Source organism: Hoplias malabaricus, chromosome 4 (assembly GCF_029633855.1).
Source record: "Hoplias malabaricus isolate fHopMal1 chromosome 4, fHopMal1.hap1, whole genome shotgun sequence".
Lineage (NCBI taxonomy): Eukaryota > Metazoa > Chordata > Actinopteri > Characiformes > Erythrinidae > Hoplias > Hoplias malabaricus.
In genome coordinates this window covers 20320052-20346787 of record NC_089803.1, presented here as the reverse complement: position 1 = coordinate 20346787, position 26736 = coordinate 20320052, and the positions used below count along the sequence as shown (strand labels likewise).

The window sequence follows — 26736 nt, the reverse complement described above, 5'->3', positions numbered from 1 at the left end:
TCCTCTTTTACCCGGACATGTCCTCTTTTTTAGACTTAAAAAAATGTCCGGGCGGAATTTCACAAACGTCCGGGATTTTGTTTTTCTAGAGTTTACATAGAACTTCGAGAAGCGTTTCGTTCACAAACTAGTCCCGCCCTCCCCTACTCCGATTGGTTCGCTTGAGTGAGAAGGGGGCGTGGTGAAGTAGCCTAAAACCTTCTGATTGGACGGTCTGACTGTAGAGCTACCGTTATTGGTCGATAACCTTCTCTGTAAACATTTAATTGGTCAGTCTGCACGTCAGTAGTCCTTGTTTACATCAGGCAAAGCTCATGTACCTACCCTCATCTCGAGCAGCTATGCTGAAACGTAAATGTAAGTTCTCGGATGAATTTAAAAAGAAATTCCCACGTTTTGTGTAGCAAATAAAGGTGTAAAGGACCCAAAATCACACATAGGTTCAGCTAAGCATACAACGGCAGCGAGGGGCAAGATCTAACCCCTCAATATAAACTATAAAATTAGCCCCACCCCGTGTCCTGTTACCCAAGCATAAGAAAATATTGATATTGTCAAATTCAAGCTGGATTGGTTAATTGATCCTAGAAGATTATTTTTTCCCTAAATATTTAAACCAGTAGCAATAAATCAAAAGTTCAAGTCAGTAAAAAAAATGCCCTGTCATTCCAAATGACCCACCCCCATGTGCATACCCTGGAGTCTGGACATTTACCTTTGGCACATGTGGATTCCTTCATACATTCCTACGCACAAACTGCTGAAACCTAGCAAGCTAGTTGCACATGAAATTTCCATCAGTACATACAACAGCTTGCACTGTTAAATAAAGGAGAGAAAAATATTCCTCTTATTCCTCTCACAAATGCGCAAAAGAAGGGTGGAGCACAGTAGAAAACAAAAAAATACACCATGGTAATTACTTCAAAAACATTGTCTACTCTAATATCTGTCCTGGTGTGAGTGAATGTGAATGTGAATGTGGGTGTGTGTGTGTGAATGCACAGATGTGGATTGGCATCCTGTTCTGGATGAAGCCGAGTGCCCTATGCAGTGCTCCAGATGGACAGTCGTTCCTGTTTGAAAGGATGCTGCGCATATTTCCCACCTCTCGCCGGTGTGTGTTGAATGGAATGACGTTCTGAGCATTGTTGATTGTAAAGCATCCTTGTGTGTCTAGAAAAGCAATATATATGTGTAAACATAATAATAAATCAGGAATTCTCAATTCATAACCATCTTGCTCTATGTTTGTGGGTTGGATGATCCTCCCTCTCCCGATCACTCAAACACAATGCTAGCTAATGCAAGTATCTGTTAGCATTCATAAGCAAACTGGGAAATTGTTGTTCTCTTCCAAGCATATTCAGCTGCCTAATGACTTTACGTCGTAATGTGTGGGACTGTAATGACTAGAAATAAATGAATTTGGTAATACAGAATAGGTTCAACTACAACTTCTACAGTTTTGAGTTATTTTCCATGTTTCTCCCTAGACTCGAACAGTACCACAATTCATTCTCCAGCACAGACCCATGGGAATAAAACTGCTCAGTATCTGCATTTCATTTGGTGCACTATTTTAATACAAACACTTTCAAATCAAACACCAAAACATGCACTACATAAAAAAAACTTAAAATAAATTAATTAAAACATTATGAACATAACTACTTCCGTGCGCCGCAATGTTAACGTGAACCTGATACATAGTACACAGTTTAATGAATTAAAAATCTAAACCAGCATGACAGTTTAGCAACTTCTTTAGTTTAAGTAAATAAAGTAGTGGGATACAGGACTAAATCACAGAATGATGCACGTATTAAAAAGAGAGTCCTCTTCTCAGATCTGCTCTCACGCCAAATCTGTATGGAACAAAAACAGGAAACAGTATTTATTACACATAAAACACACATCTACGGGGTGAATTAAACGTTGCAGGACACACTTTTATCTGAATACCCCAACAAGTAATGGCTGAGGATATTGGATCAAGGGCAAGTTTTTCACAATGGGAATGTGCTCATGTCGCGTATCAATAAGAAATAAGTAATAAAGAGGGACTCACCCTGTAGATACCATTCAGCAACTAATATTAAAGCCTTAATTCTAGACTCGCTGTCCATTTTATCACTTTCATTGACCACAAAGTGAAATATTATTAAATCTAGGTTATTACAAATATCCACCATACAAGTGTCCTTTCGGGACAAAATCTTTTATTTCCTTTTAATCCTTTTCTCAATTTTGACTTAAATGGAAAACACCAGCTGCCTTTTATACTGATATATATTCATTCATCCATTCTCTGTAAGCGCTTATCCAGTTCAGGGTCGCGGTGGATCCAGAGCCTACCTGGAATCATTGGGCGCAAGGCGGGAATACACCCTGGAGGGGGCACCAGTCCTTCACAGGGCAACACACACAATCGCCAATCCACCTACCAGCGTGTGTTTTTGGACTGTGGGAGAAAACTGGAGCACCCAGAGGAAACCCACGCAGACACAGGGTGAACACACCACACTCATCACAGACAGTCACCTGGAGGAAACCCACGCAGACACAGGGAGAACACACCACACTCCTCACAGACAGTCACCTGGAGGAAACCCACGCAGACACAGGGAGAACACACCACACTCATCACAGACAGTCACCTGGAGGAAACCCACGCAGACACAGGGAGAACACACCACACTCCTCACAGACAGTCACCTGGAGGAAACCCACGCAGACACAGGGAGAACACACCACACTCCTCACAGACAGTCACCTGGAGGAAACCCACGCAGACACAGGGAGAACACACCACACTCATCACAGACAGTCACCTGGAGGAAACCCACGCAGACACAGGGAGAACACACCACACTCCTCACAGACAGTCACCTGGAGGAAACCCACGCAGACACAGGGAGAACACACCACACTCCTCACAGACAGTCACCCGGAGGAAACCCACGCAGACACAGGGAGAACACACTACACTCCTCACAGACAGTCACCTGGAGGAAACCCACGCAGACACAGGGAGAACACACCACACTCCTCACAGACAGTCACCTGGAGAAAACCCACGCAGACACAGGGAGAACACACCACACTCATCACAGACAGTCACCTGGAGGAAACCCACGCAGACACAGGGAGAACACACCACACTCATCACAGACAGTCACCTGGAGGAAACCCACGCAGACACAGGGAGAACACACCACACTCATCACAGACAGTCACCTGGAGGAAACCCACGCAGACACAGGGAGAACACACCACACTCATCACAGACAGTCACCTGGAGGAAACCCACGCAGACACAGGGAGAACACACCACACTCCTCACAGTCACCCGGAGCGAGACTAGAACCCACAACCTCCAGGTCCCCGGAGCTGTGTGACTTCGACACCTACCTGCTGCACTACCATGCCGCCCATTCATGATATATAGGATAACGGCAATGGTCCAAACACAGAAATATTTTACAGACTAGTTACAGTGAATTATAATTTATAGTAAAACATGTGTTTTTACTCCTCTTGACAAGTTATTTTTGGGATGTAAGGATTTATTTGGAGGAAAAACAGGATCAAACTAAGTGTTAAAAATTAAAACTTCAATTAGAAGTGAATGTGGAGGAAAGAGGAGAAAAAACACTTAAAAAGAATTTCTTTTTCAAGATACTTTTGTGAATCTGGCCCCAGAACTACGGTCAGAAACTGACCACTGATTAAGGGCTAATTTGGTGTATAACAAAGTCCGTTTGCCAGTCCATTTGAAATGTGGTGGGAGTGCATTATTCAGATCAGACTCACTTGTATGTGCGTGTGAATCAGCTGCTGCTGGATGCTCAGTAAAGGAGACGGAGATGTTCTTCTGTATTATTTCCTCTTTGCCAGACACTCATTGCCCGAGTCGCTTTGTACCTCCTCACCCAACTCTGATTCTACATGAAGAAAACAGCAGGAGACAATATGAGACCATTATAGTGCATCCACTGCATGTTAGGGGTGGGTGATACGGCACTAAAATAATATCACAATATAAAAGTATTTTGGCAATAATGATATTCGATGTGACAAAAGATTGAAATATATTGTTATTAATTTCAGAACACATTATTGAAACAAAATAAATGCTATTTTAATATACATTTTATTACTTTATATTTTCCACTGTACTTCACGGAGCCTAAATGACTCACATATGGAATGTAATTGCAGGACATCATTACGTAAACGTAAACAAGAATATCACAATCACGATATGGATTTTTATTTTGTTTTGAAAATTAACATTATTATTGTGAATGATACAATACGACGGTTTTCTATGGTGATTATTCCAACTTTGTGGGGATGCCTGAATATCAGTTTCCACAATATGTACATTGTAGCTGAATCAACTAACAACAGACCTACAGTTTCTTCTACATAGAGCCTATCTAAGTGAATCTAAAATTTCACACAGAAATAGAACTAACACACAGCTATAGAACTTGCACCAACCATTTTCATTGGTTTTGAAGCACTGAATATTTGCACATTTCCTTAATGGAATTTAAACGGAAACATTTTCCAGAATGTTCTGCATTCTCACCTTGTTTGGGTGTGTCCTTTTCACCATTAGTTCTTTTCCTACACTTGTTCTTAGTGGGCGCTGCCTTCCCCTGTCTCACCAGAGGTTCATCATCCGAACTGCCATCTGTAGTGACAGTAATATCAACGTTCATGTCTAAATTTGCCCTATGTTGGACCGTTCAGTGTGAAAAGGGGCAAAAGACAAGGTATGCAGGGCAACAGATGGACAGTCAGTAAAGGTAGAACTGCAAAGTGCTCTTGTATAGTTAGCAGAGCTGAGAGAATGAACAGTAAGAGCAGAAACAATGACATGAGCATAATGATATATAATGACCATGCATGTAACTCGCATTTAGCAGGTGAAAACAAATTGTCACAAGAGGGTGCTGTTATCACTGTAGTGGTGCTTGGTGTTTCAAACAAATAGTGCTTTACATCAGCAGCACTGTGTACTTAAATAAAAAAATGTGCAATAAATAAATAAATAACTGTGTACTTAACCATAAAACTCAGTTTGAACCTGGACCAGCATGACTGGTCAGGGGGGGGACGTGTTTACCTGTGGTTGTCCGAGCTTTCACAGGTTTACTCTGCTGTTTCAGGTTCTTCACTTTTTGAGTCAATGGCTCCTCATCGGAACTTTGTGCCTCACTTTCTGCGTAAATGAATTAGACAAGCAACAGTGTGAATAATCTAAAAATAACAATCCAAAGATTGACCTATTTGCCTTAATTTAAGAAATAATTATCTGGTTTTTTTAACACTTTAGAGGATGATTTCAAACAATTTCATAAAAAGCTGATCCGGGTTATAGAGTAATAATGCATTTTAAATCATGTTTGGTCAACATTAATGTTAAAACCCGAGTCTGTTGTTCACTCCGACACGGGTCTAAATGAAGCTGCTAGAACATGTGTGTTTATTACCTGCTGCAGCTGTGGTGGTCTCCTCTTGGCTGGGTGTGTGTGATTGTGTGATCATGTCAATAACGTCACGTTTAGACATCCGCTCCAGCAGCACCACAGCCTCCTTCATCTCTGGATGATTCGTCTTCTTCCCCAGCTGCTTTACAGGCTCCACGTCACATCCATCATCAGAGGGCGCTGTGAGACGGAGAGACAATCCTAATAGTCTTACCTGCAACATTCAGACTTTCATATGCTTTAAAACATCCAAATAAAAGTAATTTTCCCAATGATACTTCTTCACATTATAATATACCTAGTGTATTGGATGTATCAGATATTCTGTACAAAACCCCAATAAAAATGGCTGCTTCCAAGTGGGGGACCCACTCTATGGAGCATAAACTGGATCATTCACAGACTACAAAGCAGCGTGTATGCAGAAGTTAAAATGATCAGAAACACAATGAAACAGTAGCTTTACAGCACAAACAAAGCTTCGGTTTCATGCCAGATTCAGGTAAAATCGTCTACCTTTCCTCTGTGTGTTTTCCTTCTTCGGGCGTCCTCTCTTTTTAGGTGTTGTCTCTTCAGGTGTGGAACGATCTGAAGCCATTCTTTGTGTGCCCTCCTTACCTACAACATAAAGATAACGGACACAACAGTGGAAAAAGCTAGAATGAGAACGGTCTGATAGTTGCTCCAAACAAATTGCCCAGTAAATTATTTTATTAAAATATTTAGCCAATTTTATTGAGCACTGATACCTGAGGCTCATGTTCACCTGCTTTGGAGTGACCCATTCTACTGACAATTCATCTACATAGAGTTTATATCAGATATATGTTTACCCCCTTGGTGAATAGGTGCACTTTAAAGTAGCTTAATTCACTAACAAGAAAGTATTTTGATACGTTTCTCTTACCTTTTCTTCCTCTTTTCTGGGTGGATTTCACTTGCGATGGCGATTGTCTGAGCTTGGAGATCTTCGCTTCTGTTTGCCTTTTTGGACTTTTGGTCTTGTTGGCATCTACAGTCAGAGAACAGGCTTATACAGGTTCAGCAGGCCTATACACTTGTGTGGTTTTGCCTGTAATGCATCTTTCCATAGGAAAAAGTTGGAAGGATGGAAGGTAGGCAGTTAGGGAGGAACAAGGATGGATGGATGTGACTTAAATTGCCCTTATTTCTTATAAATTAAAAGTCCAGGGTGTCGTGGTTGTGATGTCACAACACATGGATGTTCGGATGACTCTTATTGGTGTACATCATCTACAGACCATTCACAAGCTGTGCCTAACTGATTTTGATTTTTGATTATTCAAATAATTAATACCAGTCCTGACCCGTCGTGACATGGACTCCCCAAGACATCTGAAAGTTTCCTGTGGTGTCTGATACCTAGATGTTAAACCCCATATGGGTCCTCAATGGATCAGACTCCTTTTTCCAGCACATAGACTTGTGGTTGATCAGGGTAAATATGATTCATCTTCCAGCACTAACTAACAGACAAACAGATGTACAGATATAATACATTATGATAATGTTTACCTTGCATTTCAGTCTCCTCTTTGTCTGGCCTCTTCTTTTTCATCAGAATAGTTAATGGCTCATCATCCTCTGATTCTGAGGGTTTCTTCACTTCTGGTATTAACAAATTAACAACTCCATTATTCAGTCAACAGGTCTACTCCCACTCCTACCAGAATAGATTTTTTAAAATCGAAATATACAAATGCAGCTATGAGTTTAACAACTTCTTCCCCCCTCCCAGATTTCTTTAATCATTGCCAGTTCCACATGTTAAACGTTTCCTGACAGCAAAGGGCAAGGCAGCACATGCTTCCTCTGAAACATATGAAGTTATTCACCACCTCATTTCAAACTGCTGCTAATGCCATGAGAGCTCAGCACACTCAGAGGAGAACACTAAATACACAGTTGTGATAACAGACACGGGGAGCCTGCCCGTGAAGAATGGAGTGAGGCAAAAAGCTTGGAGCAAATGAGAGGGTTTGTGTGTGTGTATTTTTTAGGTTTTAAAAGTTTTTAATCAAATCAGGTTCCTTAATGTAGAAGACATTTCCATCAACAGATTCAAATCCAGCTCTGTTTGAAAACCCCTCCTTCAAAAGGAACAGTCATCAGATTCATCCGCACTGGGAAATAATGTGTTGCACCACCCACATCACAACATGTTCATCCGCGTCATGCAGTTACACATTTCCACCACAGGTGCCGCCAATTCGCTGTTTGTGACAAAATTACTCAGTGCAGCTTTAAGCTAGAGATACTGAGGGATGATATGACGTAAGGATTTAAGGTGGAGTACTTTGAGGCAAGCATCCAAACCCGAGTGTGTGAAACTGGAACCCCTTTGCGCGCATTAAAACCACATTGAAGACAAATACATGTCTAAGACAACTTTATAGTACAACAATAGCGGGTAGAAACGGTGAGAAATTAAACGGATGGAGATCATTACCACCTCTGGGTTGGATGTCAGTCATAATATAGCTGTAACTGGGAGGATGTGGCCACGTGAACGGATTATCTTGATCTTAAGTTCGGAAACGAGGACTAAGGCTGGGCCACAGCATCTTCAAGTCCTTAAACTGAACTCCTCTGCGCTAGCTGAAATAAAACACGCCACACTTTCAGAACAAATAAAGCTGCAGCCAAGGTCACAGCTGCCGAGGACACCTTAAGACCCGACCTAACAGTCGATTAACAAAACAGCAATAAGCTATAAGTGCTTTCCTTTTATTTAAATAAAACCCTAATGCAGCGGGAGAGACACCTTTTCCAAACCGGCCTGATGCAGTTGCTGCAGCCTGCTCCTCGCGCGGGCTGCGTCCCAAATCGCTCGCAGCTCCCTATGTAGGGCACTGGATTGTACGCTCTAACATTCTATTGACCTTCTGAGGCTTGATAACGGTTGGCTCCTTACTCCCTATGTAGTGCACTGTGTAAGGGAGGAAATAACGGCTTCTACCTCAAAATACTGTATATTCAGGCATTAGCAGAAGCTCTTAATTACACCTTACGTCCATGGAATGGGGCAGACGCTCTTATCCAGAGTGACTTGTTGTCTTGAGAGTCTTGCCCAAGGATTCTTAATAGTCCGTCCCTAGACAGGAACTCACCCATCTGTACACATGGCAGAAGGGTTTATTTATTTTCTAAAAGTCATATTTGCAGATTAAAAGAGTTATGAACTCTAGCTCCTTGAGCCTGAAGTCTGTGGAGCCTGAAAACTGGACAAGATGTGTGTTCCGGAACTAAGCATCTTGATGTCGTTTGTCCTGTAGGTCTCCATGTTACTGACATCACCACAGTGTAGACTTTCAGAACTGCTGGGCTTGACTCCATTTGGGACAGAGCTTTAGGTAGTAGTACTAAACCGTGCATTATGTGCCTCATTTGATGTAGTCAGTGCACTACATAGGAAGCCATTTGAAATGCATTGTCTATAACAGCTTACACAGTTCAGGGTCGCGGTGGGTCCGGAGTCTACCCGGGATCACTGGGTGCAAGACAGGGACACACCCTGGAGGGGGCGCCAGTCCTTCACATGAACAAACACACACACACACGTCACCAAACCACCTAACAACGTATTACCGCAGCACCCAGAGGAAACCCACGCGGACACAGGGAGAACTCCTCACAGACAAATACATTTTCAATAAGAAATTCAGTTGCACACCCCTACAGTAAAAAAAAATTATACTTGGAAAAACTGCACCCATAGCTGTATATCAAATGAGAGTTAAACAAGTCGAATAATCTCTACTCAGCTATATTTAAGTATACACCTTAATCCATTCATCTACCTATAAATATTCAAGATGACTGTCTCCTAAAAAAAAAAAATACATAATTCTGCCAATTACTATTATTTTACCCTAATATAAAATATTTAAAATAATGATCAAATATAAAGCATCCTAATTAGAAGTTTTAAAACTCAGCTAGCAGCATAAAAACAAAAAAGTAAAGTCACTCCTTTAGTTTCAAAATAATCATAAATATCCTTGCTGATTTAAAGCAATAATACATTATTATGAATCTTGTTTAAATTAAGAGCTGCACAATGTGTTATTATAATAACACATACAAACACTATTATTAGTATTATCATTACCACCAATAAAACAAAGACAAGAGTTTCTATTCAGATAATTTATGTGGGAAATAAAAAGTAAAGATTTGATGTAAGACAAAACTGTATAATTTACAGTGCATATATTACAAGATTCTTCCATAAAGAAAAGACACATCAGTCATAATTAGAGCACGTACAGCAAATCAGTGAAACCATTATTCATTTATACAGAAAGTCTCTTTTGTCCAAAACCACAACATCACAACAGTGCTTTGTCTCAATCCTGATCAACTAAAGTCAGCAAATCAATGCAGAGTGCTAAGATTTTACTTAAATAATATAATTGTGAGTAACACAACCGTTAACTCTTCTTAGAGGACATCAGTATGTTTAACGTATATACTGACATTCTTTTATACACTTTTCCACCCCTTTGTAAGTCTCTCTCATCTCTAATAATGTGCTAAACCTACCTTTCAGGAATTAAGGGGATAACAAAAGGAAAAAGTACTTATAAATCACTGAGATTTCCATCAGGTCGTGAGTGAGTGAACAGTCAGTGGGATCTGGTAAGTACTGTAGAGAGTGGACAAAATATAAACACTGCTTTTATATTTAAAAAAAAATAAAAAAAAGCATCAAATAGCTTAAAGCCATAATCAGCAATTCACAAGACATCACCTCATCTTCACCAGGTTAGTAACTCCCACCAAAATCCACACACTGCAGCATCAGAACAGCAGCTTGGGTGTAATTCCTGATTGGAGCGTTGAAGCACCTGCTACAAACCATTATGGAAGCTCAGATTTAAAAGTTCTGTCCATCCATCACCAGCCTGAAGGTCTACAGAGCTGCGATTTTACTGGCCTCTCGAACGCCGCTCAGATAAGCACCTGTTACTGTCTGAGGAAAGTGTCGGTTTGTGGCCTGGAGTGAGGGACAAGAAAAAACAAGCACAGAAGAAGAAATCAAAATCACAACAGCATGAAACAAAATGTCTGCTGCGCTGAACTGTATAGCCGAGCAAATTCATTAGAAACATAATGCATGTCATTTCCAGTGGAAAGGTGATTTGTGACTTTATTTCGTTCATTATATATCCATCCGTTATCTGTAAGCGCTTATCCAGTTCAGGGCCAGGTACCAGAGCCTACCTGGAATCATTGGGCGCAAGGCAGGAATACACCCTGGAGGGGGCGCCAGTCCTTCACAGGGCAACACACACACTCACATTCACTCACACCAGACACTTTTGAGTCACCAATCCACCTACCAACGTGTGTTTTTGGACTGTGGGAGGAAACTGGAGCACCCGGAGGAAACCCACGCAGACACAGGGAGAACACACCACACTCCTGACAGACAGTCACCCGGAGCGGGAATCGAACCCACAACCTCCAGGTCCCTGTGACACCACCTGCTGCTGCTCCACCATGCCGCATATTGGGTATATATATATATATATATATATATATATATATATATATATATATATATATATATATATATATATATATATTATAAAATGTATATGTTTCATGAAACGTGTAATTATACAAAGGAACGTATAAAGAACTTTTGAGAGTAATAAATATTTACTAATGAATGTTCATTTTTGCTAAAAAGGTCCATAGACATTTCCCCATTTACTTTATGTAGTGTATTGTTCTTAACAAGCCTTTTTGAGAATACAATCCCAGTCAAACTGGTGTCTGAATAATCTTAAAAACCTTCCATTTACAATGGGTTTCTTAAATGAAAAAGGTGATAAAACAGGCTCACCTCCCCAGCGAAGAAAACCTTGCCCTGCACGTCTTCAGCAATGATGTCATAGGCCTCTCCACTGCCCCCAGTCTTCACAAAGCTGTAGGACATCTGAGACCACACATCTTTACTCCAGTGTGTGATGAAGTACTTCACTGGATCTGGAACCTCCTACAGTGCAGCAGTGCACAGGTTCATATTATCAAAAACAAACCTTTATTTCCTTTGGGTCAGGATCCTCTAGCTGCTGGTCATTGTGAGCTCATTCATATCTTCTAGTTAATTTTTTCTCCAAATATAATTTGGATATACAACCCCACTTCCAGGAACATTGGGAGGATGAGCAAAACATAAACAAACAGACTGCAATGATGTGCAAATCATTTAAACCCTATATTTAACAGAAAAGACAACAAAGACAATATTTAAAAAAAGTTGTTTTTAAAAAACATTTGCCCATTTTGAAATTGATGCAGTAACATGTTCCAAAAAAAGCTGGGATGGGGAACAACTGACTGGTAAAGTTCATTGGCAATAGGTCAATGACAGAGGCAGAGTCTTTCAGAGGATGTTGAGGGGTGAAAGATTGCATAGGCAAACAGTGAAATAATTCAATGATAACATTTCTCAACATAAAAGAAGTAAAGAACTCAGGGGTTTCAAAGACAAGTTAAAACGAATAAATATAAACAGAAATCTAGAAACACAGCCACCTTCTCTGGGCCTGTGCTTATTTAGTACGGACTGAGGGGAACAACAAGCTGCCATCTAGACAACATCTTTTTCAAATGAGGCCTTGCCTATTTCAGTAAGACAAGGCCAGTCCACCTTCTGCAGATATTTCAAAACCATGGTTCCTTAGTAAAGAGGTCTGGGCGCCTAACCAATCCAGATCTGTCACCCACTGAATACAGCTTGTATATTATGAAACAACAAAACATTATAAGGGAGACCCCAAGCTGTTGAGAAGGTGAAATCCTATAACAAGCAAGAATCAGGAAACAGTTACCTTTCTAAATTAGTGACTGTTCTTCTCAGTTCCCAAACACTTGTTAAAAGAGGTGGTGATGCACCATGGCAGTAAACACGCCCCTGTCACAACTGCTTTGGAACATGTTCTGGAACTGTTTTGTCATCAAATTCAAAATTGGCAAAAAAAAATTCTCAATTTTTAAAATGTCTTTGTACCATTTTAAATATAGAGTTTGAATTAGAAATCACGGTTAAAATGACAAAGGTTCCTTTGCATTCCTTTTCAACGGTCACTATTCTAAAAGCCACTGGCTTCAGAAGCTTAAAGGCCCACGGCATTAAGTTGTGAATCAGTAAATATGCTCTCTGTAGGTGGGACTCCTTCCTATACCTTTGAGATGAGCTGGAGCAGAGTGTGTGACGCAGACCTAATCATCCATCACCAGTACCTGACCTCACTAATGCTCGTGTGACTGAATTCCTTCAAATCCTCACAGAAAGTGGCAACATCTAGTGTAAAGCCTCCCTAGAAGCGTAGCAGCTGAGTGCAGCAAAAGGGGACATACTCAATATTAAAATACTTCATTTCAGAAAGGAATCATAAATGCTTGATGGACAAATGTTTACAGACTTTTGGCCCTTTAGTGTGTAGAGTCTATGTACATAACTAATGTGTTAGTCTAGTGTTTATGAGTTTGGATGGAAAACAGATGAACTGACACTAAATAATTTATTTTCTTTACATTGTTTCATTTAAAAGAATTTGACAAACTTGACCTGTTCCTTGAAGAGTTCCCGGAGGACGTTCATGCAGTGATGGACCACTTCTCTATCCTCCAGATCTCTCACCGATGCCACAGCTTCTCCTGTTATTACCGACATCAGCACGCAACAATCTCCCTGCAGAGTCATGTCACACAAACATTACAGGACCAGTCCACACTTCATTTATTCTCTATCCAAAGCTAGTACCAAATGTATGTAATTTTATCTGATCTCACAGCAGCATTTGTGCTACATGCATTTCACTGTAGTTTAATGTCTCATGACTTACACTGTAATAAAAGTTCACTACATTTTACAGGAATGCAAATTAATGCGTGATTAGGTCTGAACTATAAGTTAACAATTAAAATAACTACAAATGAAAGAGAAAAAGACATGAGGTTTAGAACAGAGGCCTGATAAATCTGACCTTCGGAGTCAAGTCATAAAACACGCTGAAAAGTCCTCGTTTCTCTGGACTTGGGGGAATGTGACCAAAATAATCAGCTCCTTTGACTTTACTGTCCCAGAATCTATAGGGGAACTGCAGTGCAATCTGAAACAGAAAAACATAGAACCCTATAAGCAACATCTACAATGTAAGACACTAGATATAGACCAAAGACCCACAACAATGGAAATAGAGGGAGGAGACAGTGCTGTTCCTTCACTTCCCCGCCCCCACTAATACTCCTGCCTGTTGAGGGTGTTGAACCAGCAACCTTCTGATCCTAAGCACGCTTCTCTAAAACTTAGGCTATGGCTGCCACATTAAGTATTAAAAAAAGTTAACGTGAGGGGGGAAAAAAGACACTATTTGTGTCCACAAAGATGGACACTTACCTTCTCGATGATACCTGCACCCAAGCTGTTAATGGCTTTGAGTTTCCTGTCTGGGAGAGGAGGGTTGAACTGGATGACATTCTTCTGCAGAAGAGCTAAAGGAACTGTTACCAGGACCTACAACACGTAAGATTAGAAGCATCTTAAAAAAATAAATAGATAAGGGTACACACTTTTGTCTAATGAAGTTACTATTACTAATTTATTTGAATGAATGGCCTGTACCTTCTGAGCAGTGTACTGGGCTCCAGTGGAGGTGCTGATCTTCACAACATCTCCTGAGTAATTGATGGACTGCACCTATGAATTGACACCATGTATAGTTAATTAAGAGATGGTTTCTAACAAAAGTGACAACTGCAGAGTCAGGGTCCCATTAGACAACAGCTTTAACAAGCCACTCTGAGATGTCTGATCATTAAATTATCTCAAGAAACTCACCGGCCTCTTAAGGTGAATGTTTAGGTCTTGGGCCAGTTTGTGTAGCAGAGTGGAATAGCCCACAGTCAAAAGTGTGTGGTCTCCAGAGAACTGTGCAAAGAACTCGTTATGGTCCCACGATCGGGCCGACACCTCCAATACAAACAGAGAGGGGCATTTTCAGAAAACATAAAGGAATTACTCATTTTATAGATTACATTATATCTTTAAAACTGCTAGGTTTAAGAGACTTTTAAATAGGCCTTAAGTACTTAATCATAACTAATATATTAAACCTAACAAACCACTTTAATATCAAGCCTGTTCCAGCTTGTACCCATTTATAAAGGGACTAATTCTGCCAACTGTCTAGTTGGAGCTCTGTTGGAAGAGCCAACCTTACAAATTAATATCTGCTGTTCTTGGGATCCAGTAGGTGTTTGGACATTGAGATTTTATCTAATCTTTAAGTTGTAATTAAAAATATACCAAATTACACACCATGCCCTTAAAGTAAATAAATAAAATCATTATTTAGTTTGAAATTCTCAATTCTGGGCACACCTATAGAGTCAGGACAGTTCACTGATGACATGAACCAAAAAACTCAAGCAGCAATGTCTAATCTTGTCCACAAAAGGCTGAAATGGCTACAGGTTTTCGTTAAATCAATGGAAACACCTGGCTCCTGTTGAGAACACAGTACTTTAATAAGACTCAAAATCACAGCTGTAAAATCACCCTCAGACATTTATATATAGTTTAATTTCACTGGTGGTGTAAGAGAGCTAAACAAATATTACATTTCCTTAATAGTCAGTATACCTACCTTAAGGCACATACATAAATATACACACACACATTATATATATATATATATTTAAAATCTAACACACACACACACACACACACACACACACACACACACACACACACACACCTGATCCAGAGTGCTGGCACAGGCATACTCCAGATTGCTGAGGTGGAACTGAAGTACTTTCTCTTCCAGTTCACTGAAATTAATGCCGGATTCCTGCAGAAACGTCTTATAGAGCTCCTGGATCTTCTCTGGATATGAGGAAGAAAGTAAAGGACTGAATGAAATTATGGAAAGCCAGAGAGAGTAGTCTGCTGGGTCAATACTGGAAAGGTATCACTGAAAAATGATATTTATATATGAATCAAGAAAACAGTAGTTTTACACAGGGGAAGTGAAACTGGACGCCAAGTCAAAAATCCAGACCGTCTAACAGCAAATGCTCCTTATACCTCTGGTTGTATTATAGAAATGTAGCTTATATTATTTGAGCAGTTAGGATTCCTTGTGTCATAACATGCCCCCCTAAAAATCTGCATTTAGTTTGTGCCTACGGATTGCTTTTCTCTTTGAAACGTCCAGTACCCCCAAGAGGAACATCCTGGTGCTGCGTCTTGTCCTTCCTCCACTCAGAGACCACATCTAGAATGGCGTTGAAATGGAAGTCCATGCGCTTGTCTATGGCATGGTCAGTGATCAGTCCGCCCTCCTGGATCAGGTCACACCGCTCACGCAGCTTGTGCATCTTTACATTCAGCTAAAAACAAAAGCAGAGGTGATAAATAAAGAGAGTCATGAGGGGAACTTGCACTGTTTCAGATTATAACATGGCTGTGAGGAAAAAGGAAACATATGGAAATAAGTTGCTTTACTTAATGCATCATTTACTTACAAACCGCAGCACACTTTAATGTTCTATTACGATCACAGGATAATGATCATTTATTATTCTTTTAACCATTTTGCATATTTTGAATTCATTTAAAGAGGTCAGCTGACCTTTCCATCGCACTAAAATCTCATTAGATGAGGCCAATAGACATACTCCAAATTTTCTTGCAATAAAAATGTACATTAACTTTAAATGAGAAGCAAAAAAGGTTTTAACATCATGAACAGTTACTATTTCAAGGTTTTTACACACCTCAAAATACTTGACAAAGGCGTAAAGTAAACAAATGCAAATATGTTTCACTATTCACAGATGAAGACATCCCAATCTGTGTCCCACTGCAATTTGTACAAATTCAGGGGGTCCTCGACTTACGACGTTGATCCGTTCCTACGTCGCGTCGTAAACCGATTTTCGGTTTACTGTAAGGCTTACATACAGTAAATGGGAGATGTGTCGTAACCACGAAACATCGTAACTCGTGACTGACGTGACCCGAGGACATCATGTACAGTTAATTTCATAAGTACATGTGTTTGGTTTTCATAAATACATCGTTTTATGCAAAAGTAAATACATTAAATTTACATTGCATATATTTTCTAAAGTCACAGTCTCAAAGTCGTAATGTATTTATAAAGTGTTGAATCTGCGTTTGTGGATCAAGTCCCTTGCCTGTTTTCCGTGACATGTTTTTGTTCATTTCACAGGTTCTGTGTTTTGAGACTTTCCTTTCAGGTTCACCCGATCCACACACTAATGCAGCCTCGTCCACAAACGTGGCCAGCAGGCGAACAAACCACCGCTAGAATATATTAATTTGTGAATAGAGAAAACATATTTCTGATTTGTGCTTAATTTTTGGATTAGCGTTTACGCATTTCTCAAGTATTTTGAGACCAATCTCTCTCTCTCTTTTACCTGTTCACACATCAGAGCGATGGGATTATTGACACAGCCGTTCACTATCTGAGCTCCTCGGCCTACTGTGACCCCCAGTGAAGTGTCATCCCAAACTCGCCCTCCTATCCTCTCCCTCGCCTCCAACACCACCACCTAACAAACACACAAAACAGAGCGAGTTTAAACCAAACCATCAAAGAGGATGTTTGTTTATATTTATACTGGGTACTTTTACCCTGCGGGACCTCACTCATGTGAGCATCTCCTTTCAATAATATTTAATATTACAATCCAACAGACCTGCATGCCAAAGTTCTGCAGCTGTCTGGCAGCAGCAAGTCCTGAGGGTCCGGCGCCAATCACCACCACTTTCTTCTAAAGGCAGCGGGGAGAAATATCATCCACAGATGTTAATGAACTGTCACTGCATTGTCCATCAATGTCTCTCTCACATTGAGAAAGGATATCAGTTGTGCAAGAATAAATTAATAGTGGGTGTGGTTCTGTGGTGTTAGTATTAGCCTTTAGGTCAGTAAGGCAGGCCTAAAAGTCTGGGTGGTCGCATGTTAACAGTCATTAGAGAACAACATCATTAGAGAACCCTTAGAGCTTTCTAGCTTAAAGGCTGGGAAAAAAAACCCAATCAGGGTTTTTTTTGCCAAAGCATCTTAAAAAATTCTAAGAGTTCTCCTCATGATTAGGCCTCCTGGAGTTGGAATGAAGGCTACAGACTGTTGCAGCTTCCCTGTGTCAGTGACTCAGCTCTGAACTGTAAAACACAATGTAATGTGCAGGCTTACATCTGCAAGCTTCAATCAAACCACAAAGAATGCCTTTCGCAAAGTTCAGACATCTGTGTTTAACCTAAAACTGTGTAAATAAACCCCATAGGGTCATTATTAGAATTTAGGACTATTGCAGAGATGAGTCAGACTAATTAGTAATAAAGTGGATTTAAGACTTTTAATATGAAGAAAGTGCAAGTAGCAAAATGTCATTAAAGATGACTCACATTGTGGTAGGGCTCTGGCAGCAGTGGCTGTTTGGCCAGCAGTGCGCCAGTGTTGATTAAACCTTTCCGGGTCATGAAGTGCAGAACCCTGTCCAGCTCCTGCACACAGCGCACTCTCACCAGGCCTCGCACAATTACGTGAGGAGCACACTTCTGTGGCGTTAAAGCTTCCTAGGCAGCCAAGAGATGGGGAAAAAATGCAGTAAGATTAAAAGCGCCCTAAAATGAAAGCATGACTAAGACTTATTTTCTTAGTCCCCCGTAGTCACCCCTGAAAACTGATAAGGAAAAATAATAAGCTGTCTCTAATATGATATTACAGCCACAGAGGGAATGCAGACGATGGATTTATTAGAAATCCTTTTCCACTTCTGCAGAATCCCAGGAGATTACACTCCCTCACTCTCCTGTACGGGTCCGGTCCTGCCTCAGCTTCTTCACCTCAGGGCTCTAAAGGGAGCAGCTCATTCAAAACGCATGCGCCTGCACTTTCCACCGAGCTTAATGGCCAGTGGGGTTAGTTTTAGGCTCTAGGGAACATAGGTAGGGGAAAACATAGCTGCTCCTGTCAGAAACCTACGCAGAATCTTATTCCCACTGCTTTTGTCAATTGACATATGGCTGGGACAGTGTGGCTGTAAGAGATGGAAAATTAATGCAGTGCAAAGGGAGTTTAGACAAGTCCAGGGTGCTGATTGAATTCCTGTTGTTAATGTCTGCTTAAACACTCATTTTCTCCACACTATAACTGCTTTACAGAGAAAATACTGATAAAAATGGAGGCTTGTACCAATAAAATTAGCTGAAATTGTGCAAGTACCTTGCAGTCTCTGTGCCAGGCAGCCAGGATGAGGTTGCGAAGAGCAAGGTACATGGTTGGATCTCTGGAGAATTCTGGGAACTCATAGAGCTCGTCCAGCTCCATCATGTCTGGTCGCACACAGAGAGCTTTCCCACACTCGTTGGGCTGGTAGAACGGCTGGAAGTACGGGGACAAACCTGGGACTAAGCACGCATATACACATGTACATATTAGAGCAGGAAGTAGCCTTTACCTCTTAAACATTCACCTGAACAAATCAGGTAAAAATCCAATAAAATACAAAAACCATGCGCTTTATTTTGGCAAAGCTTTAGGAACTATATATTTCGGGATTACAAAAGAATAAATGAGTGTACAAAGTTTGCCTGTACTAACTCTGCGGCTGAATGTTGCGCCGCTGCTCAGGGCGTACGTCGCTGTGGGAACTGGACGGGCTCATGCCCACACAGTCAGGATAATAAGCGGTGAGGAAAGGGTTAGCTGGACTATCTTTAAACAGTGGTGGCAGAATCAGCATGGAGTACCACCAACTGTCCCCTACACCAGCCACTCTCTGAATAAGAGAGAGAGAGAGAGAAAGAAATGTAATCTCAGTTATGATGCATGCAGTTTATAATGTAACTCAACAAATACACTAGAGTGCATGTGCTAACTCACCATGTCTTCAGGCTGAGAACACTGGTCTGGTCCTTCACTCTGTAATAAACCCAAATGACGACAATTATCTACTCATCAACTGTGCAGTGTGTGATATAATAACTAAAATCACACATGCTCTTTATAGTAAAGGCTGAAAATATGAGTTTATTTACTTATTTGTTTTTACATGAATGCCTGAATGGTTCAAAGAGAAAGCCAAATATTGGAGACACTAGATCACTACAAATACTCAGTGAATTTCAAAACCAAGTTAATGCCTTAATAAGGAGTTGTCTGCTCTCATATCAGATGTGCACCCTGCAAGTTAACTACAGATGCCTGTGGGACATCCATTTAGTATTACAGGAGTGTGGATTACAGAGGACAATCTAAGTTTCGTTGTGGTAAAAACCCAGCAATATTATACTCATGGAACCATCAGGACACCTTGGCCAAGTGAAAAAACCTGGGAAGTTTCTTCAGACTCTATGATGCACTCCGGGGAACCCCCAGGAGAGACAGTGGAAGGTTTCCTCTTTGTAGAATAACAGTTTATTAATGCTTAGTAATATGCCATTGTTTTTTCAGCAGTAGAGTATTAAACACTACATATACACTGTATGTAATGTTTGTTAACAACTAGTTGTCTCTAGCTCAGAGTTACTCCTCCCTATGAAGCCTCAACAACATCTAGCTACAATGCTCTTCCTATTCTTTAAGGCAGTAGTTCACAAACTACCGCTGCATTTCCTTTATCCCCATTTTTCTATCTCTATACTCTTAAAAGGAACTTTATGTAGCATTTCTACCTTAAAATCACGGCTTCTAAATGATTGTAGTGTTCCACGGAGCTGTAATGGTGCTTTGTGGCGGATACACTGGGTCCTCTTCCGGTTTACTGCACTAAGCAATTTCTGAATAACAGGGCAGAGGACTCTCACGAGAAATGGGTAACGCTTAACAGCACATAGCTCACAGGTGGATGGTTGCCTAGCTATGAGAAGAATCTAGTTTGGAATTCATGTTACGGACATTATATGGCAGAGAGAGCTTAACATAGACTTAATTTACACAGTAGAGTGAGCTGAAACAAGACCTGAGGACACAAGTTTGAGCAGTAAGCATTTGTTGTCCTTTTTACATATGTTGCGGTGCTAGTTAGTGATAGTTTTTAGTGATAGTGAAGTGTCAGAATCAGGTTTTTTCAGGAGTTACTGAGCAATGAGCCAGGGTTTGCAGCTGCTAACTTTAGCCGGATTAGCTCACTCTTAGAGAGAGAAAGAGATGTGTTTGTCTGTAAGAGAGACAGGACGAGTGTTTGTCGGAGAGAGAGAAACAGGGAGAGTGTGTGTGTCGTGTTTAAGCGAGTGAGCCGGTCGTGTTTGGGTGAGCGAGCGAGGGAAGTGATGTGTGCGAGACTTAATTTTACAACAATGCTGTAAACCTGAATTACACTCAGCAGCAGGTAGGGGGTGCTCAGGAGACGAAAAAAAAAAGCCAATTCTTACATTGTATTCCTTTAAATCCTTGAATACATTGATGGCTGGGCTGGAGCAAAGCATTCTTGGTACATGTTTAAGATCCACCGCTTTGAGGAACCAAGTGCTTCATCTACGGCAAGGATTCTAAATTAGACTCCTTCAATGCCACAGCTCCGCAGAAATGAGTATTTCCCTTCCTCTAATGCTCTGAATTCACATCATGAAGCCACGCTAATCACTGGATTTTATCTGTGAGTTGATCTGTGTGCATTTTACGAGGGGAAACACCAAATTCTGCAATGCTATGACGCTGAAGGTATCTAGTTTAAAACAGCATGCCGAGATGCCCCAGGGCCATGTCTTTCAGCAACACAACCAGGGACGGAAGAGGCACGTGCAGGAAGGCAGCGCAACCTAATCAGGCATGTCTGGCATCCCATAATGAGACGAGCCAGAAGTAGCAGAGAAAGAAGGGTAAAAGTGCTTTGAATCAGGATAACGAAGGAGCTCTAGCATCTTTCCCACACTCAGGCTTAAGGACAGACGTGGACGAGGGAAACTCCAGCCCATGACACTACCAAGAGACCTGTGGCGTGGACACATTCTTCATCTGTCAAGACTTTCCAGACTGCCCCTCGGATGCAGTCCACAGACAGACACAGGGGCATTTAGACTGTTTTTCCTCTTATGTTCCTTATTTCAACCCTGCTTTTCTGTGTTTTTATTTCCAGGAGCAGAAGTGAAACCCAAATCTGGCTTAAAGGAAAAGTAGGTACGAGTGGATATTTTTGCTTCCCTTAGAGGTGCAAAGTGTAACTCACTTTTACAGCATTGTTTTGAAATCAAGGGGGTTTCTGCAGCGCTGACCCTGAAGTATCAATGACAGGCTTCTGAAATGAAAGGCTCTGTTCTCCTTAGTACAGGTCAATGAAGCATAACAGCTGTTGGTTTTGTCATTTTAAATAAATTCCTATGTTGTGTGCCTGCCAACTATGGTCCCATGTCACAGAATGTATAACAGAAAGAAGTGTGACTTCATGATTGTAAAGCCAGGAAGAATCTGAATAAAACTAATAACAGGAACTGATAAAGAGAACTGGACTGTTACGTTGGGCCTGTGTGGAGTGATTCATTTTCTTACTTTAACGTTGTTGAGCTTCATACCACAGCGGTACGATGCAGCTAGTGAAGCTGTTAGTTGGATCTCTTTAGTGAGCTGCCTCCATTTCCCACACTCTGGTTTAGTACACTGAACCTAAAGGAGAGACACCAGAAAGGTGAGGAGATAAACAACAAACACAACAAACTGCTGAAGGGATGTGTCACATGCATTCATTTCCTACAGGCTATGATGAAACAGAGCATGTCCATGCACTCAAAGGCCTTCAAGTGTTTCAAAGGGCTCAGTGAATGGCCAGGATTCAGTGTGTTCAGGGTTCATAGAAATCAGTACATGGCAAAGTAAACACTGCATATAAAGAGAGGAGGTCCGTGCATATTCTCACCCAGTAAGGGAGCAGCTGGTCAGCCATGAAGGCTTTCAGACTGGGTTCACTCTTTCCGTTTCCTGTCCACAACCTTTTCCATGAGGTGTACTTCCCATAACCCTCCTTGTGACTTAAGTAGACAGACATTGAAGGCAGACAAATAAGGGTTTAAGTCAAGATTCATTATGATTTACAAGCCATCATCATTAAACGCGCCCTGAAACATAAATACCACCAAAATCCAAATCAGAATATTTTCAAACAACTGAGAACATGAGCTGATGTGTGGATGCTACATATTGGTTGTGGTGAGACGACTCCCTAATGCTCCAAAGAGAGAGTGCTAAGTTCTTTGGAGAGCTAGACAAGTGCTATAAAAGTAAACAAACAAATAAATGAATTGTTGACACAGTAGTGGAGTAACCCCTCGTTTTTCACGGGGGATGCGTTCCAAGACCACCCGCGAAAAACAAATTTCCGTGACTTTTAAAACCCTCCCTGTTATTAACCCACCCTTAGCATTAAACAGTGATTCTATAATGTTTTTCAGCTGGAACAACATGTGATATCCCACCAGTTTCTTTAATAGAGTCATTCCTAAGCTGTGATTTAGCATCAGTAAATTTCACTTGGATGTGGACATGAACAGTACATGTACTGTACGTAAGAAATACTTGTAAATGATATATTTTGTCACCTACAGACCCAGTCTAATACATGTATCTAAATAATAAAAAATCCCCCTAAAAAAGCCCGCGAAGTAGCGAGGGATTACTGTGTAGTGAATAGCAATGATCACATTTCTTAAATCTGAACATAGCCATAAAATGTAATATTTAATAAAAAAAGTGATAATACCATGTAACACTGCTATAATTTATAAAAATGTACAAACTTACAAAATACTGTCTGAAAATCTATTTACTTAATCTTTTTTTTGGCTGTTTACCATTTCACCCTCCACTTCGCTCATTTCTAATTCCATCCATTAGTAAAGCCCTCTGTAACAAAAAGCCACCACGCTGAAAGAGGAGCATGTGCTTCCTCTGAAACATGAAGTTGGTTCTTGAGGGAAAACCAAACTGCCACATACGCAGTCCCTCTGTCTGAAACTGGTTGGAGGAGAATGTTAACTGCATAACCACACCAAACAGACAAAGGCCAATTATGCACTCTTGGACTCAGAGCCTAAACAGGGCTGAGGAGACTTCTTTCAGACATAAATATGAATGCTGTGTTATCTTCCTGCTCTAATAAAACCCTCACCTTCTGTAGAAGTGGTCGAAACACTCGTTACAGAAGTGCTCTCCGCAGGATAAGTGGTACCAGCGTGACGTGTACCCGTTTTTAGCACACCTTTGAAAAAAAGAAGCACTGAAAGATTAGACAAACAAGCAAACACCAAATCAAAACCACTCTCTGAGTGAACATCCAGCACCTGTCCGTAGCACTGGCGAAACACACAGGGTATGTGGCAGGACAGCCAGCCTTCTCACACTTCCTGAACTTCTTCTCCATCTGCTCCTCTTCCTCCTCTACTTCTGGGGTTTTTCTTTTGGTCTAGAATTTCAAAAGAAACAAAAAGACTGGAAAGACATATCCTGGAAATATGCTGACAGGGAAAAGGGTATTTATCAGGGTTCCTCGGTTAAGCTGGAGAACTTATGCTGAAAGTGAGATCTTGGTTTAAGCTTGGTATGGCTATTCAGGGATGCTCCAAGACCGAGAATTGCTTTAAATTACAGATGCAGTGTGGCTACATACAGTGGCCTGTGCTGTCGGGGGGTTGGTGCCCCGTTTGGCCCGAGAATTAGGAGCCTGTCTTCCTGAGCGCATGGAGCTGGCTTCTCCTGCAGAGGAATCCACAGACACAGAGGATCCAGATCGCTTCTTCCCCCTCGAGCGACTGCAGGGCGCCATCCCCCCATAATCTGTGGATAACAATGATAACAATAACAAAAGCTTGGCACCAGGCAAAGACATTTTCACCAGGCAGAAGCCAAACAATAGGCGATTAAGCCTTGACTACCTTAATGTGAATAATCAACCGATACCACTATAAAGTCAACGTTTAATAACGTCTCATCCATTCTTTAAAATATTTGAGCGTGAAACATCAGGGAGGGTCTCAGTTTAAGACAAGTGCTTTCAGCTGAGTCACTTTTATGTGTGGTCCTAGAACAAATATGTATCCGAATAGTGGGCATGTGATATGAATGTGGACAGTCAGATAGGATTTCATGTGCCTTTTTTTCCCTACATGCATGTGCATAGTGCAGTCATCAGCACCAGCAGTGACAGGCTGTGTCCCAAATGGCTCCCAGTTTCATACAGAGTGCACACTGGGGGTGAAGAAACTAGAGCTTCTGCATCAAAATAATGCACTAAATGTTAGAAATGGACCCATGCAGGGGAGAGCTGATTTCTATTGTGTATAGGTGAGATGGATTCCTATTAGATATATTGTGCAGTCTGTGAGGAGTGTGGTGTGTTCTCCCTGTGTCTGCATGGGTTTCCTCCGGGTGACTGTCTGTGAGGGGTGTGGTGTGTTCTCCCTGTGTCTGCATGGGTTTCCTCCGGGTGACTGTCTGTGAGGAGTGTGGTGTGTTCTCCCTGTGTCTGCGTGGGTTTCCTCCGGGTGACTGTCTGTGAGGAGTGTGGTGTGTTCTCTCTGTGTCCGCGTGGGTTTCCTCCGGGTGCTCCGGTTTCCTCCCACAGTCCAAAAACACACATTGGTAGGTGGATTGGTGACTCAAAAGTGTCCGTAGGTGTGAGTGTGTGAGTTAATGTGTGTGTGTGTGTGTGTGTCTGTGTTGCCTTGTGAAGGACTGGCGCCCCCTCCAGGGTGTATTCCTGCCTTGCCCCCAATGATTCCAGGTAGGCTCTGGACCCACCGTGACCCTGAACTGGATAAGCGCTTACAGAGAATGAATGAATTAATACTGTGCAGTACTAAGATGTTGGCTTCAAACTCAAGGCCACATGGTGTATTTTACCTGTTAAGACATTTCATGAATGAAATAAGCAGTCAATGTCATGGCTGAAAATGTCTGCGTTGAAACAACAGCGTTCCAAAAACGTAAACATGCACATTCGGACAGTCAGCGTTTCTTAGTTCATAAACCTAAGGAACAAAACCCATCAGCTTGCGTGGCAGGGCTATTGTGCCAATGGTGGGTGGCAGAGGGGTGAATGGAGATAGAGGCAGGGACTAATTGCATATTCAAAGATCCACACCTGCTGAATGAAGACGAAGACAGAGAGTTACATCTGAACCACATTTAAGGCATTAGGGGGATTTATTTATTTATTTTTTGAGCTGAAAATATCCTCTAAATATGTCATTGTGATAAGCAGAGAGGGGCTTTTGAAGGTTTAATCAATAACCAGAAAGGGAATGAATGATGTGTGGCAATGACTTAATAAGCCAACTCTTTATAAATCATTCCCATACATTAAGTATCTTGTTCTAAAATCATAAATTTATTTTGTAGGGATATCATTAGCAGGGCTTTTATTTTTTATATATATTAATATTAAGGCCTCTAATATTTAAGAGCGATGATAACCTCATTATCCGTATAAAAACACATCGAAACGGAATTATCAAGATAAGGAACATCGCACAGCTCTAGTGTCAGCTTTCACTGTCTTGGGGCTCAGGGATGTGTTACAGGGTCTTATTACTGGAGCCTGTACCGTTTAAAGTGGTACTGAGACACACTCGGTATTTTGTGTGGTGTTATTAAGGATTGTAGAGAACAAGCCTCGCAGGAATCGAGGTCTGAGCCCCAGAGCAGGACCCGTCATGTCTGTGTGTGCTGAGAGGAGAAAAGTGGACAGGGTCAGACTGAGAGCTGAGCTGCTGTGTGTGCGTTTTAACGCTGACAGAAACCCGTCCACAGACCACAACTAACCTGCGTCCGACAGCATCTGCGCCTCTCCCCAGCGTCACCGTCCACACCGAAGAGACCCGCGACAGTCACCACGGCGGAGTTTGACTCCTCTAACGCCGTCTGTGTCCCTAATAAACACTGGACACAGCCTGGCCCACTCCAGCCATTTAACTCAGCTTCCCTCTCTACGAGTACTAACAGACGCCAAAATAAAAGTCCTCATGTATTTTTTGTGAGAGCAGAGTGCACGATGATATATATCACTATATATTCATTAATTTTTGGGCGTATTTTGCCCGATTTGCCTGATGATTTTATCGTTATTTAATTTAATTTATATCATTTTCATCAAGAATATCAAAAGGTTTTGACACCACCTCTGACACGTAGACTAAAAAAATAAATAAAAAATTAATACGTTTTTA

The 26736-nt window shown here is 41.3% G+C and overlaps 2 protein-coding genes across 3 annotated transcripts; both read right to left on the bottom strand.

The window, feature by feature from the left end:
• Window positions 1–1578: 1578 nt before the first annotated feature.
• On the bottom strand, window positions 1579–8353 carry LOC136695375 (neurofilament heavy polypeptide-like). The gene is made up of 9 exons (XM_066669423.1): window positions 8290–8353; window positions 7041–7133; window positions 6412–6516; window positions 6021–6122; window positions 5508–5684; window positions 5141–5236; window positions 4601–4705; window positions 3817–3947; window positions 1579–1868 (listed from the first exon to the last, which is right to left on the bottom strand). Exons 2-8 carry the CDS (start codon window positions 7081–7083, stop codon window positions 3883–3885), a joined length of 693 nt encoding a protein of 230 aa, XP_066525520.1. The 5' UTR covers window positions 7084–7133; window positions 8290–8353; the 3' UTR covers window positions 1579–1868; window positions 3817–3882.
• A 1331-nt stretch (window positions 8354–9684) lies between these two features.
• Window positions 9685–26487, bottom strand: LOC136694523 (lysine-specific histone demethylase 2). Of its 2 annotated transcripts, none has more exons than XM_066668162.1 (21): window positions 26333–26487; window positions 24180–24346; window positions 23854–23975; window positions 23682–23771; window positions 22434–22545; window positions 22070–22183; window positions 19466–19504; window positions 19184–19361; window positions 18806–18990; window positions 17986–18156; window positions 17274–17348; window positions 16992–17126; window positions 15764–15935; window positions 15302–15429; window positions 14383–14514; window positions 14167–14241; window positions 13942–14058; window positions 13529–13654; window positions 13111–13233; window positions 11380–11532; window positions 9685–10524 (listed from the first exon to the last, which is right to left on the bottom strand). In XM_066668162.1, exons 1-21 carry the CDS (start codon window positions 26346–26348, stop codon window positions 10441–10443), a joined length of 2514 nt encoding a protein of 837 aa, XP_066524259.1. In that variant the 5' UTR covers window positions 26349–26487; the 3' UTR covers window positions 9685–10440. The 2 variants fall into 2 exon arrangements, with proteins under 2 accessions (XP_066524259.1, XP_066524260.1); XM_066668163.1 differs by having other exon boundaries at window positions 17274–17345.
• Window positions 26488–26736: the final 249 nt, after the last annotated feature.

Bases quoted from the DNA above. Each gene is read 5' to 3' on its own strand.
- LOC136695375 (XM_066669423.1), bottom strand. From the start codon at position 7,083: ATGAAAAAGAAGAGGCCAGACAAAGAGGAGACTGAAATGCAAG. The intron at 6,517-7,040 runs GTAAACATTATC...CTCTGACTGTAG, and splicing joins AGAGGAGACTGAAATGCAAG to ATGCCAACAAGACCAAAAGT. The intron at 5,685-6,020 runs GTAGACGATTTT...TCCGTCTCACAG, and splicing joins GGAAAACACACAGAGGAAAG to CGCCCTCTGATGATGGATGT.
- LOC136694523 (XM_066668162.1), bottom strand. The intron at 23,976-24,179 runs GTATGTAGCCAC...TTGAAATTCTAG, and splicing joins CCCCGACAGCACAGGCCACT to ACCAAAAGAAAAACCCCAGA. The intron at 14,059-14,166 runs GTACAGGCCATT...TACGTGTTGTAG, and splicing joins CCCAGTACACTGCTCAGAAG to GTCCTGGTAACAGTTCCTTT.